Genomic DNA, 25489 nt, shown 5'->3' on the forward strand with positions numbered 1-25489 from the left:
AAACTTCACTGTGATGAGAGTCTCAGGGACAGGAATATTTTGTGTAAATGATAAAGCAGAAAAAAATGTGAAATCTATGATTTTTAGCATTATAATGTGAATACAGCAGTTTTTACAGAATTTTGTGAAATTCAGCAGTTTCCCTTTTCCTGGGTGAAAAATATTGTAACTCTGAGGGTAGCAGTGTACTAATGTTGGTAACTGATAGTTATTGAATGATGAAATTGGACTTCAACCTTTTTTCTCAACAATGACAATTGTGTATAATCAGTGCTGAGAATTATTGTATATATGAAAACTGATTTCTGTTGTAATGAACTATAGTTCTAGATGTGACCTCAAACAAAACTGCATATGGAAGGTAGGCAGTTTGGTAGGTAGTTGTTTAAGGCACTGGCAGAAATAAAGCTGTGAGTACAGGTCGAGAGTCATGCTTGGGTAGCTTATTTGGTAGAAAACCTGCCCAAGTTTGAGTCTCGGTCTGGCACACAGTTTTAATCTGTCAGGAAGATTTGTATCAGCACAGACTCTGCAGCAAAATTAAAAAATCATTCTGTAACCTACATATTTTTGTAGCAGGTATAAATATTAAAAAAAAAAATGTAAATCAGCATGGCTTCTGAAGCCATTTAAAGTTAGCCTATGCCCTGGCCTGCTCAACAGCACACTGTCACCACAAACCCCATTCACAAAATAGTAAAAATAAGAATTTAACAAATAGTGAAATAAACACTCCAATTGTTCTGTTGTACCACCAGAAACAAGTTTGCATCACATCACTTGTCCGATGCTCTGTCTGTCTGATAGAAGCAAATGGGGTGGGTGCCATGTCGATTTGTGTTTGGTGATTTTTGTATTTATATTTACATACTACAAAAGAATGTGCAGTTTAATGATTCACTGCTTTTAAGACCTCCACATCCTTTGTGGTACAGTTTGATGTACAAAAATATCAGGAAATCTGACATTTCTCAGTAGAACCGTTACCTGTATTCCAAGTTAAAAGTGAAGATTACTTCATTTTTGTGGGAAAATAAGTATTTAGTGACTAAACTAACAAGCTTCAGAAAAATATTAAGGGACAGATACTTCATACAGAGGTGAAAGAAACATTGATAAGTGCTGGGTTGCACCTTCAATGTAGACTAACAATATTTGTGGCCACAGACCCATGTAACCTATATTGACAAACCTTCTTCTTTCAACCATGGGATGATAATGAGCTTTATTAATGCTGATGTGGCAAAGAGTCTGTTAAACGTCCTAGAATAGCAAATCTGAAATGCATATGATATCCTGAAGGTATACAAATATTTTCATAATTTAGTGGAAAAGCAACTTTCAATGCCAGCAGGATATGTGGATATTCTAAATGTCTGATGTTGCACTGAAGGCAGTTTGTGTTGTGTGTTCAATTTTACTTCCTGGATGGCTATTTTCACCCTAGAGTGAAGTTTTGGTGGGTGGGGTGGCATTAGTGAACTTTGAAGTTTTATTTAATTTTCAACGTGTCATGAAGAAGTAATGACCTAAAACAAAAAGAAGGAATGAGTGGTGCTTTAAAAATAAACTGTCAGAAACTAATACAAAATTTGGCAGAAAAACCCAAAAATTGTCAGAAAATAACACCAGAATTGGCCATAGAATAAAACTTAATTATATTGGGCAGTGCATTGGCTAATTTCATTCGTGCATTTTGTGGACCCTTTCCATAGAGGGCTGTTCATTGGCTGCCTATGAATTTTTTTTCTTTATTTCTAGTATTGCACTGATGAAAATACGTTGATGTGCACACTTTTAACAAGCAACAACTTTAGAATATATGTGTGTATTATGATCAGCACACCAGTTTTTGGACACAGGCCATGACACAGTTCCATATATTTAGCTCCACAGATGATTCTTATATCCTCTTTTTGTAGAATCAACATTTCATCATGAGTCTATTGTTATGCCCTCCATGAAACATGTATTGCTTAAGTTTTTGAATAATGAAAGTTGAAACCAACTGCTGTATTGTAATTCTGATTTCATTTATTCAAAACATGTTACCAGTCTACGAAAAAGTGGCATCTTCAGTCCCTTGTGTATGGAAACATACATAGCATGATAGTAAAGTACAATGAGAGTACTTACAACAAAAATCACAGTTGGTGATTAAAATGGGGATAAATCATAACATAAAACTGCAAAATAAAAATATACTATCAGTTCCCGAAAAAACAAAACCCAGCATCTAATTTATATTGCTTAACTATTTTACAGTAATTGCATACTCCATCAATTTAATGTACCCAAGGGGAGCCCACACATACAATGGATTACACCAACAAAGCAACTGAAGTCATGTCTGTCACTAATGGGAACACCTTTGAACATAGGGTGTACCAATAATAATTCAAAACGTAATAACATAAAGCCAAACAGCTGGAGTAAACAAATGAAACAAAAACCTAATGAACAAACATTCATTGAATAACGCTTCCTCACCGAAATACACTGACAGAAAAAAATCATAACACCAAAAAATAATTAATATGGAGTAATGAAATTTCGGGACTATATTTGTCTAGGTAATATATTTAAGTGATTAGCATTGCAAGATCACAGGTTAATGTAAGTGCAAGATAACCCACAGCAAATGTGAACTGCTGGTATGTTAATAACTGCCAGAATGTTGACTACAAGCAGGAAAACTTTGCACTTGGTCGGTCAATACAGGGACACTTAATGCTGTTTGATAGTGACACTGGAGTTATCACCCGGTGGTGTCTGATATCTGCTCTACTGGGGACAGATCTGGTGATTGAGCAGACCTAGGCAACATATCGAAACTCTGTAGAGCATTTTGGGTTACAAAAGTGGTATGTGGGTGATTGTTACCATGTTGATAACAACCCCTACAGTGCTGTTCATGAAAGGCATCACAAAAGGTTGAATCACCAGATTAACATACACAGTCAGGGTGCTCCTGCTGTCATATAAAATTGCTCTCCAAAACCTTAACTCCAGCTGTAGGTTCAGTATGCCTAGGCCACAGACAGGTTGATTACAGGCTCTCACTGGCCACCTCCTAACCAACAAAAGGTCTTCACTGGCACCAAGTGGCAGAACCAGTTATCATCAGAAAATGCAGCAGACCTTCATTCTGCCCTCCAATGAGCTCTTGCTAGAAACCACTGAAGTCCCAAATGGTGGTGGTTTGGGGTCAGCAGAATGCATGCTACAGGGCGTCTGGCTCAAAGCTGTTCTTGAAGTAACCAATCTGTAACAGTTCATTGTGTCCCTAAGGTTCCCTCTGCTCAAATTGCTGCTGTAGATGCAGTGCGATGTGCCAGAGCCATATGCCAAACACGATGGCCTTCTCTCTTGGTAGTGCCATGTGGCCATCCAGAGCCAGATCTTGCGACATACATTCTCTTAACCACCGCTGCCAGCAATCATGTGCAATGGCTAGATTCCTGCCAAGTCTTTCTGCATTATCACAGAAAGAACATCCAGCCTCTTATAGCCCTGTTACATGACCTCGTTCAAACTGAGTGAGGTGTTAATAATGGCATCTTTGTCACCTTAAAGTCATTCTTGACTGACATCAACTCATCACATCCAGTCTCAAAGATAATTAATGTTCACAACCGTTACAGTGCATATTTAAAACAAACCTGATTTGCATCCTCATAGTGGTGCTACTAGTGCTACTCTTGTGCAACTGGCACAAAATTTGAATATACATCATCTTTCAGATATAGTAACATGCGTATCAACTTTTGTTTATGTTGCAAACTCCTGCGTGGTATTGCAATTTTTGTCCATCACTATAATATCAAATATACTCTTATTATTTCAGTGAGTTTGCATTATCCAATGAACGTTTGTCCATTAGGTTTCTGTTGCGTTTGTTTACTCCAGCCATTTGGTTCTGTGTTATTAGGTTGTTTCATTATATTATTGGTTCATCCCGTATTTGTTAGTGTTTCGATTAGGGATGTACGTGACTTCTGTTGCTTTACTGGTGTAATTAATTGAATGTGTGGGATTCCCTTGGCTCTATTGTATCGCTGGAGTATGTAATAATGTACAGGTTACTACTGTACTATGTATGTTTTCATATACAGAGGCCTGAAGATGATGCTTTTTCCTTCGAAAGTGGTAGCATGTTTTGAGTAAATAACATTTGAAATACAATTTTCATTATTCGTGTACTTCATGTCTGGCTGTTGTTCCAGTATCCTCAATGGATTATGAGGGAATGTATTACTGATGTTTACGTGTAAGTGGTTTTCATTAAAGTACTGAACAATTCAAAGTTGCATCAGTCTTGTGGACTGCCGTTTTGTGACCTTAACAGTTTTCTTCTTCTGGTGCCTCAACAAAGGCTCTAGAAACCTGTTTGTTTCTGCTAGTAAGATAAGTGCTTTCCATAGACTTCCTTTGCTGACTGCTTGATTCAGTGTCTCTTCATTTTATACTTTATCTGTCCACTTCATTTTCAGCATTGTAACATACTACCACATTTCTTCCACCATCCTGTCTTGTCAATTTTTGTTCACATCCAGTACTTGCATTATTGCGGATGTTTTTTTATGGGCATAATGACATGGTCCAAGGCTTAATTATCTGCCTAACTTTTCATCTTCCACTGGAGATATCATCAGAGGCTTTAATGACTCAGAAAGCAATTACAGTTTCAAACAAGCTCAGAAAACTGACTGTTGTGTGGACACATAAACTGTGTGGTTTGCTGAACATGTTTGAGATGGTAACTGCTTTGTGGTCATTAAAGTCTCTGATGATGTCTCCAGCACTGGGACAAAACATTAGGCAGAGAATTATGCCTTGGACCACTGGCATATGCCCATAAAACAAATATCAGAAATTTTGAGTAATTTTTTGGTACTTCATCCACCTAATTTTCAGCATTTTTAACATCTTACTCCACTTTACCACATGAAAGGCTTTCTCAGGATCATAAAACACTATGTAGATGTCCCATTGTTATCAATATTTTTTTATTAATAATTAATAATATTAATAATCTTCCATAACAAAATTGAGTATCCAAATTAGTTTGTTGACCTAATCATTGTCCTGTGCATGTCCAACTTTTCTTTCTATTGTCTTTTTTATTATTCTGGATAACAGTTTACAGCTGTGATATTTCAACCAAAATCACATGTACCTCTTCTCTGGTTTGATGATAACGCTTCTCTCAACCTTTTGCATGTCTGTTGTTTCATAAATAAAATAACATTTTAGTTTCTGAACCTCCCAGTGATTTTAATAAATCTGAAGGTATCTATTTGATTTTTGTTAAGTTTTCTGAGCTCAGCCCACGGTACTGGATCATCTATTGTGTTCACTTCAGCCTCCCCTTCTTTTATCACATGTGGGACAACTCTATAATACTGATTTTTGATGTACTGCTGTCATCTGTCTGCTCTGTTTCAATATCCAAGAGAACATTATCATAACAGGTTAGACCCTTACATTTTGCTTTGCTGAAATTGTGTTTAATCTTCCCGCACCCAAATAAATGCTTCCTATGGTCCTACATTTTTTAAACTTATTTACCAGTCATTCTCATTCATTGTGATTTTGTATGTTGGCATTTTACATCTTCAGCATTGTTACACTTTCATCTTTCAACAGCAAGCTAGAGATGTTATGAGCATGATTAGTTATTATTATTTATTATTATGCATGATTTTTACATCCGTCTTTGTTGTGCCTATTGGTTATTTTCTTCTTTATTCTATTCCATCTGCAGAAGAACCATCGGTACTTTCACTTAGCCCATTAACCACTGACTCAGTGAATTTTTACCTTCTCGAATTATTTCTTTATTTGTCAGTACTGAACTGCATCTTTGGTCCGGTCTCCTTTCTTCTCTTTTATTCTTATGAATTTTAGCCTGCTATTCATAACTACTATGTAATGATCAGAATTTGTACGTGCACATGGATATGCTTTACAGCTCAGTTATTGGTACGTAAATCATCTAACCATAGATAAGTCTATGATTTAAGAAAATCTTTAGATGGGATGAGAAGTTGTTTTATGCACCAGTGTGGTGGTGTGATACAAGAGAAATACCCCCACTTTTTTTTTTCTTCAAACTTTCTATACAGATTATGGATGACCACAATATCCCTAAATGCCAGAAATCTTTTTTTGCGTAGATTATGGTCAGTTTTGTTCCCTCATCCTTGTCCAAATAAGGAATCACTTCACTTCTAATGAATATTCTGTCAACAGGAAGTTAAATTCCAATGTTCTTTCCTTCTTTTCTTAAAGAGGCAATGCCTTAAGTCTTGTGGTAGATCAGGTGACAAACACTAAAGAGTTCTGTATATCATCATGCTACTCAGTGGAAAAGTTACTAAAGAATGCACTGATCATTGATCAGAATGTAGTTCATCGTTAAATGTATTGAGTGGTCAGTAAAAAAATATAAAAATACTGATACCTTTCAATAGCTGTACCTTTATATGAAGTCGTGTTATACATGTCTGCATGTATCCTGTACTCTAATCATATGTTTAGTAAATATGTGTTATGAGATGAATATACCTGGAAAAATTTCATATTAGATTGTGTTGCCTTATTAGAGAAGTATGAAATTAATTGTATATAATAAAGGTAAGTAATAATTTATAGAATGTTCTGGCTAATTAGGACATTTTCAGCAGTTAATGAAGGTTTCAGGATAACAAACTGATGTTTTTGTGTAAAAAGTATGTAAATGACTGATTCCTTTGCTGTATAGTTAGTCTGTATAATATTCACATGTCAAGCAGAACTAGATCAAAATAATATTTTCAAGTATTTTTTTTTAACTAAAGAAACACATTTTTCACTTGCAACAAATTGTAATCTAGCTTTGGCCAGTGATGCAGCATCAATTATTACTTAATGAAATTCAGTGAGTTGTAATGAGAGGTTCACTTCAAATCAATGAGAGAAAAATTGTACCAGGTCAACAAATCTACTTTCATTATCACATGAAGAACATTGCTAAACTCTTTCTTAAAAGTATGTGGTATAAGTCAATATTACACTGCTTGAGATATCATGTCACATCTCAACATATTCTGTTATGAATAACAATCACATGCTACATTTCTCACCCTGTTCTTAGTCTATTACCAAAAACTACAATTCATTTTCTTGAATTATTTCAGAACATCATAAGTATTCATGTTAGCATTACTCTTGAGTGAACAATGCTGCCTGTCTTTTTGAATATAGTCATTCATAGGTTCATATTGAGGATTGAAACAGAAGTTCTTGTTTCTGATTCCAATTGCAAAATACTGGTCTAAAAAACATTTCCTTTGCAGCTGAATGTACACAAATAGAGATTAATTTGTTAGAATTTCTTCATTGATGCACTTTTTTTTCTTTACCAGGTGGGGAAACGCAAGATATTCATATCCACGTGACTCATCATCACAATTTTCCTATAAGAAGTAAGTCAGTTGTTGTTCCCCAGAGTGCATCCTTGTTTTATCATTTAAAGAATGCTAAACATCATCATTCCATTTCCCATTCTGACACCTTTTCGGCATGTCATATTAATGCCATACTTACACATTTTGCATTAAACCAATAATATCACAAACAATTAACTTCTTTATAGGATACTCACAATGCACTGATACCATAGACAAAATAATGTGGTTATAAATCATGTGGTTAGTGTGGCAAGTTGTTACCCACAAAATCTTATTATACTTTTGTCTCCTCCATCATGCTGACAGTAACATTTATATGCACTGTGTGGTGGAAACATTAATTCTGTTGTGGTGGAAACATTAATTCTGTTGCAAACTTTAACACACCCTTGAAATTTTAAAAAAATTATATTTTCTGTGACATTTTATTGTAAAACAAACTAACCCAATCACTAGGACACTATGTAACAGTAATGTTGAGATTTCATTGAACCAATGCAAATAAAAACTAAGGAATGCTAGTTATATTGAAACTCAAGGACAACATTATAAATATTCTTATTCACTACTACAGTAACACAGCACTTGATAGGAACAATTTAGTATTTGCAGATTTTTGAGAATCTTCTGATTCTGTATTACAGTTACACCTTCCAAAGAATACAAATTTCTATGGTGTGACTAATGTTTGCAGATGGATTCAAGACTTATTGAGAGGTAGAATACAGAACATTGATGTGAACAGAGAACAGAGAACCATTCACAGAGGCAGATATATTTTTTGATAGTTCTTCTGTGGAAGTGTGATACTGGTACAACTATTCTGCATCTACATCCATACTCCGCAAGCCACCTGATGGTGTGTGGTGGAGAGTACTTTGAGTACCTCTATCTATTCACGAAGATTTCTGGCAGATTAAAACTCTGTAGCAGAACAGAACTATAATCTTTGACATTTGCCTTATGCAAGAAATTTCCTTACCAACTGAGGTATGCAGTACACTCACAATTCAGCTTAAAGTTTCAATCTGGCAGTGCTCCCTCTTGTACTTACAGAATTCTATTGAAGGTTTGTGTAAGATAGCTTGTTTCTAAATTCTCATTACTCACTTGGAGTTCTTGTAGTGTGGAACAAGTTGGTATAATTTTGAATAGGAACAAATGTGCAGAAATGCATTTTATTTGTGCTGTGGGAGCAAATCTGTAACAAACTGTATTCCATTCCTCCAAAGGTACTGTGTGCCATAATAATTTTTAATGGCTAATGTTTATTTTAACAGGAACTTAGTATGTAATGTGATAACACACCTGATATTAGAAGTCAAATAAAATCTGTAATTCTACATGTCATATTACACACAAAGCATCTTTTCTGCCATTGACAGTCCACAACTAAGGCTACCTTTAGCATTGTAACCATGCCTGGTATTTGTAATATCATTGGAGATAATTTGCTTATCAAGTGGTGGCAGATGGAAGGATGCAGAAAAACATAAAGTTGTTAGCTTTCATGACAAGTGTCTCCTTCTTCTGACAGAAGATGAAGGTTTTGATGGAAAAGGGCTGGTAATGCTTGAGGGTGCAGGAAAAGTGAGCCAGGAGTCCACATGAAGGGGGACCTATATGGTAGGACCAGAGAGAAAAATGGATCATTGGCAAGTGGCATGATTTTAAACCTGGAATTATCAAAGAAAGTGATAGGTAACTCATAAATGAGTCTGAATCCTTAATATATGAGCTTTAAAGATGGAGGGCTTAAGTACAGGGAAAACAGAACTGGAGAAATAAATAAATAAAATGATAATAGAAGAAAATTGGAAAAATTATTGTCTGTTGGCAAGAACTAATCACTTGTTGATGAGCAAGTTGCTATCTATGAACCTGTGAGGATCTGGTATCATGAGTCTGAGTCCAGATAGTTTTGTCATATAAAAGGCGCCAGAACTACAAATATAATGTAGCAGATCAATAGGATACTGAATGTTAGCAGTCTACAGTCCCCGTTTATTTTTCGGCATCCTTATTGGCAATGTGATAGTTGTCATACCAGTTGCACATAGTTGGATAGCTGACAAGAGTTGTTTCAGAGGTTGCAAGTTTAATAAACTGATTGATGCTTCAGAAGTCCTGTTTTTCTCAGCGTCCTTTAGACAATTTCATATTAGTAGTTTTTAAAAAGGCTTTTTTTTATTTATTTTCCAATCAAAGTTAGTTTTCATATTGGACATATTAATTATAGCGGTTCACAATGTATATAATAAACTTCATAATTGTAACAATAAGCTACATAGACATTAAGGAGTCTAAATTAAACAGACGTTTACTTCTAATGGTGGGTACTCCAAAAAGTTCAGTTAAATCTTTACACAATTGCCTGAACATAGCACTGACTTCAACTGAACTGTGCTCATTAATTAATTAAAACAGACTGACTTTTTACACAATGGTGACTTTCATGGAAATTTATAAAATGCATATATTATGTATCAAAATGGTAGGAAAAGATAGATTGCTGTTTATTGTAAAGAAGACACGTTAAGTTGCAGACAGACACAATTAAAAGACACAAGAAGCTTTCGCGTATAGCCTTCATCACCTAAAGTGAAACACACACCATTCATATATACAAGCAAGCACACCTCATGCACACGACTGCCAACAACAGCAGCTCGGGCCAGAATGCTGGAATGCATTCCAGCCCATGCTGCCAGAGTTGGCAGTGATGTGTGCATGAGGTGTGCTTGCTTGTGTGAATGAATGGTGTGTGTTTCTCTTTTGCTGACAAAGGCTGCGACCAAAAGCTTTATGTAAGTGTCTTTTAATTGGGCCCATCTGCAAGTTAATGTGTCTTCTTTACAGTAAGTAGCGATTTATCTTTTCATACATTATTGTTATTCCTACCTGGAGTTTCCATTGTTAGATATTATGTATTATTGACTCTACGAACATTACTTAATGGAAGCTGTTCTTGGACTGTACAAACATTACAGTCTGCCTGTAGCATTATTCACAATGTCTATTTAAAGACATGATATGTACAAAGTTATTACATATCCCATAATAAAATAAAAGAAAGGTACAATAGTACATATGGTCATTTGAAAATGAAGTTACTTTGTGTAACAATAGATTTTCTATACTTAAAACAGCATTAATGGCAATTCTATTTTGTGTAACAAAATTTTGAGTGTGCACTTTTATTCCGTGGATTCTAGCAAAGTCTGCCAAGTCTAGAAACTCAAATTTTACATTTGGATTATTTCATTGACTAACATTTTATTCTATTACAAGTATGCATTTTCAGAAACAGAAAAATCAAGGCTACAAGTCAATAATACTGCCCTTTTGTTTAGAATGATTATATTTTAAGATTAAATATTCCAGAATTCTTCTGACAACAATAATGCTAATAGGGTGTGGTTTCATTCTGGAATCCAGGTTCATACAGTTTCTAACCACCCATCAATTCATGAGATATATTTGAAAGCAATTCCACATTTTTTGGTACACACTATACCACATCTCAAAACTTTGGTGAACGCATAATGCCGAAAACAAATTGTAGTCGTAAATAACAAAGAAAAATAGAATAAAATAAATTTGTCAAAAGTACATTCTGCTGCACTGGTTTCATTTTGAAACCACTTGTAAAAGCAGTAGTACAAACATAAATTCATGTTACAATAACTTTAGATATATCTACTAGTACTGTTAATGACCTTCTCAGTATGTTCACCAAAAAAAAAAAAAAAAAAAAAAAAAGTGTGACAACCTCCTTACAATTTCATAACACCATCTCCATGCCGACTGTTACTTTGAACACTGTGAGTGATTGGTTCAATGCTTTACATTTGTAGAAGTACCTCAATGTACTACTACATGTGTCCATGTTGTAATAGCATTGGTAGTTTCTTATGAAACTTAACAACAATAATAAAAGAGTGGTTTCGGGCAGAAAACACTGGTACTCAAATGGTTAATAGGAATACCTTTGAGTTGCACAATTTGCGGAGAAGGTAAGATGTTTTTTAAAAAGAAAGAAAAGAAGACTTTTACATAACGGATGTCAATCCTAAAACAAACTATTATTTATGGGCTGAATTTCAAAGTGTATGTAGTTTACATGAATTGTAAATTTTGAATATTTCTTTAAGGAAAATATTTCTGTTCAATGTACTCATACTATCATTATTGTCAGAATGTAAATAATACACCGAGTAATAAGTGTCAGAAAAATGCAACTTGGGAACGAATCTGGAGATTTTTTATGTGCATGGAATATGGATTAAGTATAAAAAAAGGGTATAAAAGAAAAAGGTATTAGGGGACTATATTTGGAGTAGTATTAAAACGAGTGCAGTTACTCCTTGCTTTGTTTTAAGATGGCTATCATTCTGATGGAATAGATCTTGCAAGTGACAGAGCTGGGGCTTATGGCTGAGGTTGGGGTGTTTAAGCTTCCTAATCTAGATAACAAACTTACATCTGAATTGATGTTCCATTCGTTCCAAAAGGGTTTTGTGAAACTTACCCATAATATCTTCTATCTAAATTTGTGCTTGCAAATGGATAAAAATTTTCAAACGGGACATATTTATTGTCACTGTTCACACTGTAGATAATAAATTAATAATTATAACAAAACAGGTCAGTAAGCTACATAGAGTTTGAGAAGTAAACAAACAGGCATCTCTAATGAGCCATTCATTATTTGCATACACAATCAAAATACACTGCCAGACAAAAAAGTGAAGCATCCAGAAGATATGTTGGGATGTCAATGTAACTTCATACATGGTTATAATAGAAGGAAACATTCCACGAAGGAAAAATATCTTCATACATGTACACACCATTGCCGGGCATGTAAATGATTTAGAGTTGCAGTTGTCTATGATAAGTAGTGTGGTCTCCAGAGAGCATTAGTGGTGTTTGTGTTTAGTTTTGTTACCAGGCCTGGTAGGAAATATAAGCGGTGTGTACAGATCAGATGTCAAATGGTCATCTTGAAGGATAGGGATGTGCTGCTTTCTCACATGAGTCAGGATTATCAGCATCTAACATAGCCTAAAAGGGAACTCATTGTTGGACTCCATTTGATGAAGTGGTGCAAAATCCAGTTTTGTGGGACATTTGGATGTGGCAATGTCACAACATTCGACTTCTTGGGAATGTGAGAGCAGGTATACTCATCTTCAGAGTTCTGGTCGATCACACCTGACCATCACAAGGAAGGACTGCCATATCATGCACCAAGCATGTCATAACACCTTCACATCTGCACATACCATCCAAGAACAAGTAATGGACTCCCTGCAGCAATCTCTGTCATCCTGCACTATTTCTCACGGACTGGCAACAGCCACTTTAGAGAGTTACCATTGCATGCATAGGCTGCTAATACCACAACAGAAATAGCTGTGTTTGGAATGTTGCAATGACTGGGAAGCATGGACTGCTGACGGATAGCATGACACTGTGTTGAGCGATGAGTCTCGGAGGTCCATCGTTGATAAGTATGGCAGCAACCTGAGGAGAAGTCTCATTTCTCCAGAGTTTTGATTAGGTGCAGTAGTGTTAATCCTGGCATCATAATGGAGAGAGCCATGAGGTATGACTTCAGGTGACAGCTGGTAGTGACTGAGGGAACACTGATGGCACAGTGGTATGCTGCAGACATCCTGCACCCTCATGCATTACCTCTCATGCGACAGTGACATGGCTTTTTCAACAGCGCAATGCTCCACTACACATGGCATGTGTCTCTGGAAACTGTCTGCATGATATTGAGGTGCTCCTGTGGCCAGCAGGATCCCCAGATTTATTCGCAATAGAACATGTTTGGGACCAGTTCGTCTATCAACTCCAGCCCAGTGCTAGTACATAGGATGTCAAGGATGAGCTACAACAGTCGTGGGACAGCTTGCCTCAGGAGAGGATGCAGTGACTTTACAACACCCTTCTCAACCAAATCATTGCTTGTGTACAGGCCAACATCATAATGATAAAGGAACTCATACTGCCAAATACTTTGTAAATTTGACTCAACTTTGTAACTGCTGAAATAACATCAAATACTATCTCAACCTGTGAAGTTTCATTTACAGAATGAATTTTTAGTCTGCAGTGGACAGTGCACTGATCTGAAACATGCTGACAGTTTAAAATTGTGTAGTGCACTGGGACTCGAATCGGCACACACACCACTGCAGGGTGAAAATTCATTCTGGAAACGTTCCCTCAGGCTGCAGCTGAGCCACATCTTTGCATTATGCTTTCTTTCAGGAGTACTAGTCCCGAAAGGTCTGCAGGATGACTTCTGCAAAGTTAGGAAAGTAGGAGATGAGGTACTAGTGGAAGTTGAGCTGTGAGGACAGGCTGAAAGTCAGGGCTGATAGAACAGACAGTAGAGCATATGCTCAGGAAAGGCAAAGGTTCCAGATTTGAGCTCCAGTCTGGTACGCAGTTTTAATCTGCCAGGAAGTCTCATGTTTCATTTTGTTCCCTCCTCCCCACCTGGATGCTTCAATGTTTTGGTCAGGCAGTGTTGCAGAAGATACTGTCATTTAGCTGGCTGGCCGGGCCAGCTACACTACACAGGAATGAGAACCACAAGGCAAGGCTGTGGTTCATTCATAGAAGTGTAGTGTCTAAATAGGATGATTTGGTTTGGATATATATATATATATATATATATATATATATATATATATATATATATATATAGAAAGATGATGATGAGACTTACCAAACAAAAGCGCTGGCAGGTCGATAGACACACAAACAAACACAGACATACACACAAAATTCAAGCTTTCGCAACCAACGGTTGCCTCATCAGGAAAGAGGGAAGGAGAGGGAAAGACGAAAGGATTTGGGTTTTAAGGGAGAGGGTAAGGAGTCATTCCAATCCCGGGAGCGGAAAGACTTACCTTAGGGGGAAAAAAGGACAGGTATACACTCGCGCGCACACACACACACACACACACACACACATATCCATCCGCATATACACAGACATAAGCAGACATTTGTAAAGGCAAAGAGTTTGGGCAGAGATGTCAGTCAAGGCGGAAGTAGAGAGGCAAAGATGTTGTTGAAAGACAGGTGAGGTATGAGCGGCGGCAAATTGAAATTAGAAATTAGCGGAGATTGAGGCCTGGCGGATAGCGAGAAGAGAGGATATATGGAAGGGCAAGTTCCCATCTCCGGAGTTCTGACAGGTTGGTGTTAGTGGGAAGTATCCAGATAACCCGGACGGTATAACACTGTGCCTAGATGTGCTGGCCGTGCACCAAGTCATGTTTAGCCACAGGGTGATCCTCATTACCAACAAACACTGTCTGCCTGTGTCCATTCATGCGAATGGACAGTTTGTTGCTGGTCATTCCCACATAGAAGGCTTCACAGTGTAGGCAGGTCAGTTGGTAAACCACATGGGTGCTTTCACACGTGGCTCTGCCTTTGATCATGTACACCTTCCGGGTTACAGGACTGGAGTAGGTGGTGGTGGGAGGGTGCATGGGACAGGTTTTACACCGGGGGCGGTTACAAGGGTAGGAGCCAGAGGGTAGGGAAGGTGGTTTGGGGATTTCATAGGGATGAACTAAGAGGTTACAAAGGTTAGGTGGATGGTGGAAAGACACTCTAGGTGGAGTGGAGAGGATTTCATGAAGGATGGATCTCATTTCAGGGCAGGATTTGAGAAAGTCTTATCCCTGCTGGAGAGCCACATTCAGAATCTGATCCAGTCCCGGAAAGTATCCTGTCACAAGTGGGGCACTTTTGGGGTTCTTCTGTGGGAGGTTCCGGGTTTGAGGAGATGAGGAAGTGGCTCTGGTTATTTGCTTCTGTACCAGGTCGGGAGGGTAGTTACGGGATGCAAAAGCTGTTTTCAGGTTGTTGGTGTAATGGTTCAAGGATTCCGGACTGGAGCAGATTCGTTTGCCCCGAAGACCTAGGCTGTAGGGAAGGGACCGTTTGATGTGGAATGGGTGGCTGCTGTCATAATGGAGGTACTGTTGCTTGTTGGTGGGTTTGATGTGGACGGACGTGTGAAGCTGGCCATTGGACAGGTTGAGGTCAACATCAAGGAAAGTGGCATGGGATTTAGAGTAGGACCAGGTGAATCTGATGGAACCAAAGGAGTTGAGGTTGGAGAGGAAATTCTGGAGTTCTTCTTCACTGTGAATCCAGATCATGAAAATGTCATCAATAAATCTGTACCAAACTTTGGGTTGGCAGGCCTGGGTAACCAAGAAAGCTTCCTCTAAGCGACCCATGAATAGGTTGGCGTACGAGGGGGCCATCCTGGTACCCATGGCTGTTCCCTTTAATTGTTGGTATGTCTGGCCTTCGAAAGTGAAGAAGTTGTGGGTCAGGATGAAGCTGGCTAAGGTAATGAGGAAAGAGGTTTTAGGTAGGGTGGCAGGTGATCGGCGTGAAAGGAAGTGCTCCATCGCAGCGAGGCCCTGGACGTGCGGAATATTTGTGTATAAGGAAGTGGCAGCAATGGTTTCCGGGGGGTAACAGACTGGGTAGGGATTCCAGGCGTTCGAGAAAGGATGGGAGACTGCATGTAATGGGTTGAAGGTGTTGATCTACGTAGGCAGAGATGCCTTCTGTGGGGGCTTGGTAACCAGCTACAATGGGACGGCCGGGATGATTGGGTTTGTGAATTTTAGGAAGAAGGTAGAAGGTAGGGGTGCGGGGTGTTGGTGGGTCAGGAGGTTGATGGAGTCAGGTGAAAGGTTTTGTAGGGGGCCTAAGGTTCTGAGGATTCCTTGAAGCTCCGCCTGGACATCAGGAATGGCATTACCTTGGCAAACTTTGTAAGTAGTGTTGTCTGAAAGCTGACGCAGTCCCTCAGCCACATACTCCCGACGATCAAGTACCTCAGTCGTGGAACCCTTGTCCGCCGGAAGAATGACGATGGATTGGTCAGCCTTCAGATCATGGATAGCCTGGACTTCAGCAGTGGTGATGTTGGGAGTAGGATTAAGGTTTTTTAAGAAGGATTGAGAGGCAAGGCTGGAAGTCAGAAATTCCTGGAAGGTTAGGAGAGGGTGATTTTGAGGAAGAGGAGGTGGGTCCTGCTGTGACGGAGGATGGAACTGTTCCAGGCATGGTTCAATTTGGATAGTGTCTTGGGGAGTTGGATCATTAGGAGTAGGATTAGGATCATTTGTCTTCATGGCAAAGTGATATTTCCAGAAGAGAGTACGGGTGTAGGACAGTAAATCTTTGACGAGGGCTGTTTGGTTAAATCTGGGAGTGGGGCTGAAGGTGAGGCCTTTGGATAGGACAGAGGTTTCGGATTGGGAGAGAGGTTTGGAGGAAAGGTTAACTACTGAATTGGGGTGTTGTGGTTCCAGATTGTGTTGATTGGAATTTTGAGGTTTTGGAGGGAGTGGAGCTGGAAGTGGGAGATTGAGTAGATGGGAGAGACTGGGTTTGTGTGCAATGAGAGGAGGTTGAGGTTTGCTGGAAAGGTTGTGAAGGGTGAGTGAGTTGCCTTTCCGGAGGTGGGAAACCAGGAGATTGGATAGTTTTTTAAGGTGGAGGGTGGCATGCTGTTCTAATTTGTGGTTGGTCTGTAGGAGGATGCTCTGAACAGTCGGTGTGGATGTGGGAGAGGAAAGATTGAGGACTTTTATTAAGGATAGGAGTTGACGGGTGTGTTGATTGGCTGAGTGGATGTGTAGGTGAAGGATTAGGTGGGTGAGGGCAATGGATTGTTCAGTTTGGAACTGGTATAGGGACTGATGGAAAGAAGGGTTGCAGCCAGAGATGGGAACTTTAAGTGTGAGGCCTTTGGGGGTGATGCCAAATGTCAGACAAGCCTGAGAAAATAATATATGGGAGTGTAATCTGGCTAGGGCGAAGGCATGTTTGCGGAGGGAATGTAAATAAAACTTAATGGGGTCGTTGTGGAGGTGATGTGAGGGTGACATGGTATTAGAAGGTGGAAAGTGTAACATGAGGCTGAAATGAAAATGAAAATAAATATAAAAATATATGGGGAGAGATAAAGGTGAACTAAAAAGCAAATGGAGATCTGGTGTGAAAAAAGGCGAAAAAGTGTTGGTTAGAGCTGGGCTATGTTGATCCTGTGGTGAACTTGTGTAGGTAGACAACGATGTGCATAAAGGTTAGGTGGTTATGTTGCCGCCAAAACACGTTAAAGGGTGGAGAAATTCTGGAAAATTTCGAAAAATGTATTAAAAGGAGTGGTTTGGTGGTGGCAGATTATGGAAATGAGGCTAACAATTGTCTGATGAAGAAATAATGACGTTAAAACCTGTGGGAAGAGGCTAAAAATGATCGGTGATGTGAGAAAAACGGAAATGGAAATAAAGCAAAAGTTATTAGAATTAGCCGAAAAGGTTGTTTAATAGGTGAAAGGAACTGTTTGTGAACTAGAAACGGTGGATTTTATAGCAACGGTAGTGTTGAAAGTGGAAAAAAAAATTTTTTTTTGGTTATGGTTTGGAAGTGGGTTACATATTATTACGTATTACGTATTATTGAGTATATATCGGCGGGATAAAATTGTATAGTAGATTACGGTAAAAAGGAGAAGGTGAATACAAAGTGAAACTACTGGCAAAAACAGAAGGAGGTAATAAGACGACAGAAAAGACTTCGAAATGCAACAGTGACAATAACAAACGTAATTGTTGGGTTCAAATTAATGATATGAATATAATAGAGGGAAACATTCCACGTGGGAAAAATATATCTAAAAAGAAAGATGATGAGACTTACCAAACAAAAGTGCTGGCAAGTTGATAGTCACACAAACAAACACAAACATACACACAAAATTCAAGCTTTCGCAACAAACGGTTGCTTCATCAGGAAAGAGGGAAGGAGAGGGAAAGACGAAAGGATGTGGGTTTTAAGGGAGAGGGTAAGGAGTCATTCCAGTCCCGGGAGCGGAAAGACTTACCTTAGGGGGAAAAAAGGATAGGTATACACTTGCACACACACACACACACACACACACACACATATATCCATCCACACATATACAGACACAAGCAGACGTATACAGAGGCAAAGAGTTTGGGCAGAGATACGTCTGCTTGTGTCTGTATATGTGTGGATGGATATGTGTGTGTGTCTGCAAGTGTATACCCGTCCTTTTTTCCCCCTAAGGTAAGTCTTTCCACTCCCGGGATTGGAATGACTCCTTACCCTCTCCCTTAAAACCCAAATCCTTTCGTCTTTCCCTCTCCTTCCCTCTTTCCTGACGAGGCAACCGTTGGTTGCGAAGAATTTTGTGTGTATGTTTGTGTGTCTATCGACCTGCCAGCACTTTTGTTTGGTAAGTCTCATCATCTTTGTTTATATATATATATATATATATATATATATATATATATATATATATATATATATATATAAAAACAAAGATGATGTGACTTACCAAATGAAAGTGCTGGCAGGTCGACAGACACACAAACGAACACAAACATACACACAAAATTCAAGCTTTCGCAACAAACTGTTGCCTCATCAGGAAAGAGGGAAGGAGAGGGAAAGACGAAAGGATGTGGGTTTTAAGGGAGAGGGTAAGGAGTCATTCCAGTCCCGGGAGCGGAAAGACTTACCTTATGGGGAAAAAAGGACGGGTATACACTCGCACACACACACACATATCCATCCACACATATACAGACACAAGCAGACATATTTAAAGACAAAGAGTTTATATATATATATATGGTTATAATAGAAGGAAACATTCCACGAAGGAAAAATATACCTAAAAACAAAGATGATGTGACTTACCGAATGAAAGTGCTGGCAGGTCAACAGACACACAAACAAACACAAACATACACACAAAATTCAAGCTTTCGCAACAAACTGTTGCCTCATCAGGAAAGATCCTGTTTGGTAAGTCTCATTTGACCTGAGGCCCTGGGTGACTTCTTGTGTATACTTAAACCAACCAGTCTCTTTTTAAACCCATTCTCCAAAAGTCAGCAATTTTCTGTCTTTTCTAGAGTTTTACACCTACTTCCTCTTGGTGAGCAAACTTTCTCTATTCATACTAGAAATATTTTCAGTTTATTGATCATTCTAAAAGTTACTTAGTTAACGTATACATATTGTATACTTTGTCTCAAAGGTAACAATTATCAAGGTCATATAGAATATTTATTGCTCAGTCACTCAGCAGATACTGGAGGGAGTATATATTATTTTGTATTTTTGTTCCTTTAGCATAGAAACTGCATGTTTCCACACACAAGTTGTTGTGGCCTCAAATATTGATGTTGGTTTGATGCAGTTCTCCAATCTTGTCATTAAGCACCAATGTGTCACCTTAATTTCATCGTAACTGCAGTATGTTACATCACTGATAATTTGAGTTATATCTAGATATCCCTCTGCATTGTTTCCGTTCCACCATTCCTCTAACTACAGTTTTCTGACATGAACACCTATTCAAAATGATTCCATCTGGCCTCCATTAGAAGGTCTCAGTGTGTGTGTGGTATCATATTCAAGAGGAATGAAGTTCAAATCCCATCTGATCGTTGTTGTTGTTGTTGCGGTCTTCAGTCCAGAGACTGCTGGCTGCGGTGGTCGAGCAGTTCTAGGCACTTCAGTCTGGAATCGCGCCACTGCTATGGTTTGAATCCTGCCTCGGGCATGGATGTGTGTGATGTCCTTAGGTTAGTTAGATTTAAGTAGTTCTAAGTTCTAGGGACTGATGACCTCAGATGTTAAGTCCCATAGTGCTCAGAGCCAATCCAGAGACTGGCTTGATGCAGCTCTCCACGCCACTCTATCCTGTGCAAGCTTCTTCATCTCCCGGTACCTACTGCCACCTACATCCTTCTGAATCTGTCTAGTGTATTCATCTCTTGGTCTCCCTCTATGATTTTTACCTCCCACACTGCCCTCCAGTACTAAACTGGTGATCCCTTGATGCCTCAGAATATGTCCTACCAAGCAATCCCTTCTCCTAGTCAAGTTGTGCCACAAATTTCTCTTCTCCCCAATTCTATTCAATACCTCCTCATTAGTTATGTGATCTACCGATCTAATATTCAGCATTCTTCTGTAGCACTACACTTCGAAAGCTTCTATTCTCATCTTGTCTAAACTATTTATTGTCCATGTTTCACTTCCATACGTGGCTATTCTCCATACAAATACTTTCAGAAATGACTTCCAGACACTTAAATCTATACTCGATGTTAACAAATTTCTCTACTTCAGAAACGCTTTCCTTGCCTTTGACAGTCTACATTTTATATCCTCTCTACTTCGACCTTCATCAATTACACTCCTGGAAATGGAAAAAAGAACACATTGACACCGGTTTGTCAGACCCACCATACTTGCTCCGGACACTGCGAGAGGGCTGTACAAGCAATGATCACACGCACGGCACAGCGGACACACCAGGAACCGCGGTGTTGGCCGTCGAATGGCGCTAGCTGCGCAGCATTTGTGCACCGCCGCCGTCAGTGTCAGCCAGTTTGCTGTGGCATACGGAGCTCCATCGCAGTCTTTAACACTGGTAGCATGCCGCGACAGCGTGGACGTGAACCGTATATGCAGTTGACGGACTTTGCGCGAGGGTGTATAGTGGGCATGCGGGAGGCCGGGTGGACGTACCGCCGAATTGCTCAACACGTGGGGTGTGAGGTCTCCACAGTACATCGATGTTGTCGCCAGTGGTCGGCGGAAGGTGCACGTGCCCGTCGACCTGGGACCGGACCGCAGCGACGCACGGATGCACGCCAAGACCGTAGGATCCTATGCAGTGCCGTAGGGGACTGCACCGCCACTTCCCAGCAAATTAGGGACACTGTTGCTCCTGGGGTATCGGCGAGGACCATTCGCAACCGTCTCCATGAAGCTGGGCTACGGTCCCGCACACCGTTAGGCCGTCTTCCGCTCACGCCCCAACATCGTGCAGCCCGCCTCCAGTGGTGTCGCGACAGGCGTGAATGGAGGGACGAATGGAGATGTGTCGTCTTCAGCGATGAGAGTCGCTTCTGCCTTGGTGCCAATGACGGTCGTATGCGTGTTTGGCGCCGTGCAGGTGAGCGCCACAATCAGGACTGCATACGACCGAGGCACACAGAGCCAACACCCGGCATCATGGTGTGGGGAGCGATCTCCTACACTGGCCGTACACCACTGGTGATCGTCGAGGGGACACTGAATAGTGCACGGTACATCCAAACCGTCATCGAACCCATCGTTCTACCATTCCTAGACCGGCAAGGGAACTTGCTGTTCCAACAGGACAATGCACGTCCGCATGTATCCCGTGCCACCCAACGTGCTCTAGAAGGTGTAAGTCAACTACCCTGGCCAGCAAGATCTCCGGATCTGTCCCCCATTGAGCATGTTTGGGACTGGATGAAGCGTCGTCTCACGCGGTCTGCACGTCCAGCACGAACGCTGGTCCAACTGAGGCGCCAGGTGGAAATGGCATGGCAAGCCGTTCCACAGGACTACATCCAGCATCTCTACGATCGTCTCCATGGGAGAATAGCAGCCTGCATTGCTGCGAAAGGTGGATATACACTGTACTAGTGCCGACATTGTGCATGCTCTGTTGCCTGTGTCTATGTGCCTGTGGTTCTGTCAGTGTGATCATGTGATGTATCTGACCCCAGGAATGTGTCAATAAAGTTTCCCCTTCCCGGGACAATGAATTCACGGTGTTCTTATTTCAATTTCCAGGAGTGTATTTTGCTCCCCAAATAGCAAAACTCCTTTACTACTTTAAGTGTCTCATTTACTAATCTAATTCCCTCAGCATCACCTGACTTAATTCGACTACATTCCATTATCCTCATTTTGCTTTTGTTGATGTTCATCTTATATCTTCCTTTCAAGACACTGTCCATTCCGTTCAACTGCTCTTCCAAGCCCTTTGCTGTCTCTGACAGAATTACAATGTCATCAGCGAACCTCAAAGTTTTTATTTCTTCTCCATGGATTTTAATACCTACTCCGAATTTTTCTTTTGTTTCCTTTACTGCTTGTTCAATATACAGATTGAATAACATTGGGAAAAGGCTACAACCCTGTCTCACTCCCTTCCCAACCACTGCTTCCCTTTCGTGTCCCTCGACTCTTATAACTGCCATCTGGTTTCTGTACAAATTGAAAATAGCCTTTCGCTCCCCTGACACCTTTAGAATTTGAAAGTGAGTATTCCAATCATCATTGTCAAAAGCTTTCTCTAAGTCTACAAACACTAGAAACGTAGGTTTGCCTTTCCTTAATCTTTCTTCTAAGATAAGTCGTAAGGTCAGTATTGCCTCGCGTGTTCCAATATTTCTACGGAATCCAAACTGATCTTCCCCGAGGTCGGCTTCTACCAGTTTTTCCATTCGTCTGTAAAGAATTCGTGTTAGTATTTTGCAGCTGTGACTTATTAAACTGATAGATCGGTAATTTTCACATCTGTCAACACCTGCTTTCTTTGGGATTGGAATTATTATATTCTTCTTGAAGTCTGAGGGTATTTCGCCTGTCTCATAGATCTTGCTCACCAGATGGTAGAGTTTTGTCAGGACTGGCTCTCCCAAGGCCGTCAGTATTTCTAATGGAATGTTGTCTACTCCCAGGGCCTTGTTTCAGCTCAGATCTTTCAGTGCTCTGTCAAACTCTTCACGCAACATCGTATCTCCCATTTCATCTTCATCTATATTCTCTTCCATTTCCATAATATTGTCCTTTCAGTAGTTTTCCTAAAATGATTAAAGTAAATGTCAGAACGTTGTTGAAAAGGAAGTGGCTCATTTCCTTCCTCATGCTCATTGAATCCTTTCTTCTGTGCTGTTTCTAATACCTCATCATTACTGGGGTATTAAACTCTAATCTTTCTTCTTCCCTTGATTTCAAAATATGTAATGGGACCTAACACTTTGTATGACTTAATGAGTGGTGTCGGTGATCTCTCAGACTTTTTGGAAATGACAAATTTGGTAACTGCACATGAGATCTGTCCAAAAACTATCTGACCTTCAGCTAGGAAAAGTATAATTTGGTTACATCAACACTTCCACTTTTGAAAACATCTATGGAAGAACATTTCCCCTGCAGCTTTGCAGTCACATTCCAAATGACCTGCTCTCTGCTCTCAGAATGGGATCCCTTCAGTAGTGTACTGAATTTTGGGAACAACTAATAGGCTCCTAATGCAAGGGCCATACCTGGAGGTTTTGTGAGTTCTCACAGAAGTCCAACCACTTTACAGTCAATTCATTCATTTCTTTTGTTTTTAATCATTATTTCCAGATCCTGTTTTATTATTATTATTATTGAGAATTGCCACCTTTTGACAAAACTTCATACAACACATTTGCTCAACATGGCCAGCCATCTCAAACAAACCAGAAATCCAACAGATATGTGGTACACCACCTCATAAGCTGTAGTCAACAACTGAATGATGAATCTGATGATGGGGTGAAAATTAGGTTTTGCATGGAGTGGTTTCTGTCCACTGGGGAAAATTGTGCCAGCCAACGAACATTAGTGTGGGACAGGAAATTTTTACAAAGGGCTCACAGATCTTGATTAAGCATCAGTCTGGTGCAAAGCTATAACTAGCTCTTAACACAGAGAAAGGTTTAAATTTGTCTAGTTCACAAATTGTTGTAACTTTTGAGAACATGATTAATGAGTCACAACTGGAGTCAGTAATGTAATACAAATTCATAGGAGAAACATCGTGTGTGGATATGAAGTGAAGTAAACATAATGACTGAGCTGCAAGTAAAGCAAAGGTCATACTTTGCTTTGTTGATAGGATCCTGTGCAGATGTAATTTGTATATAAAAAGATATTCCCTGCAAGACACTTACTCAGACTGTGCATTGGAATACTGCTCAAGCTATGGGACATGCATTAGTTTTGAATAATTTGAAGGTTCATTTTAATACAAAGAAGGGTAGCATATATGGTCAAAGTCTAGTTTCTTGGCAAAAGAATGATAGAAATGCTAGAAATTCAAATAGGCGTTCATCTGAAGAAAAATGCGTCTATAACATGAAAATGTATTTTTATTAATTCCAAGAACTGATTTTCAAGATAGAATCAATGAATTTGCTTGTGGTCTGTACGTATCGCTGTTGAAAGGAGATAAAACTATTCGAACAACAGCTGACACATACACATAAAAGCAGATGTTCTCCCCACACTCCATCTGGAAATGGAAGAGGAGAATGCCATAACATATGGTACAATAAAGCCACACACTGTACAATAATATATTGGCAGATTCATCTTGTCCCATGTTATCCACTGCATGACTGTAGAAAATAAAGAAAAGCTGGTTGATTATCCCTTGTGTCTGTTCTATATGCTTAGTTATTCCTCATAAACACAGAGAAACAAATGTGTAACATGATCATATTTAAATTTTTACTTCAGTCTGACTATATTTGAAGTGAGGATATTGAAATGTAGTTTTATCTACCTTAGCATTCATAAACTTCACATTATTCTGTAGGAAATATGGTTTTATTTTTGTCAATTGTGAGATTTTGATATTAGAATTTTTCAGCATGCTATTTAAGAATTTTTTAACTATAGTAAACAATGTTCACTATTAGCTTTGGTAATATCTACCATTTACAAAAAGCTGAACTGAAAATATATTTCCATAAAGTCATATTTTATAGATGATAGAACAGTGACAGTGCATTGCTTTTGCATATCATTGTGTTGTAGGGACAAGGTGTCAGCTCATATGCCTCATTATTACTACTTTTCTTTTTTGAATGCCTGCAAGGATATTGATACATTCCTCGGCAGTTCAATTCTTTTGTAACTAATTATAGGAAATAGTCTTAAGACTTGTGACTTCCATGTAGTCAACAATTTAAAAAAGATATTGGGATTGATGACAGTTGTATTAGCAAAGGATTTGAATTCTTGAATTTGCTCATTTGTTTGTGTTTAATAGATTCCATTGTGAAGGAGAGCCTTTAGAGAAGTGGAACAAGTCAATGTACACATTAACGCAGAGAAACAGCTGTTAG

The 25489-nt window shown here is 39.3% G+C and overlaps 1 protein-coding gene across 1 annotated transcript in view; it reads left to right on the forward strand.

Annotated features, from left to right (window-relative positions):
• Positions 1-25489, forward strand: part of LOC126159303 (TGF-beta-activated kinase 1 and MAP3K7-binding protein 3) — a gene marked incomplete at its 5' end in the record, with an annotated part of 391229 nt that overhangs the window by 321038 nt on the left and 44702 nt on the right. The window contains one exon of the mRNA XM_049916505.1: positions 7410-7469. Coding sequence (XP_049772462.1) covers positions 7410-7469 — 60 coding nt within the window. The remainder of the gene's footprint in view (positions 1-7409; positions 7470-25489) is intronic.

The sequence above is a fragment of the Schistocerca cancellata genome, chromosome 2 (genome assembly GCF_023864275.1).
Source record: "Schistocerca cancellata isolate TAMUIC-IGC-003103 chromosome 2, iqSchCanc2.1, whole genome shotgun sequence".
Lineage (NCBI taxonomy): Eukaryota > Metazoa > Arthropoda > Insecta > Orthoptera > Acrididae > Schistocerca > Schistocerca cancellata.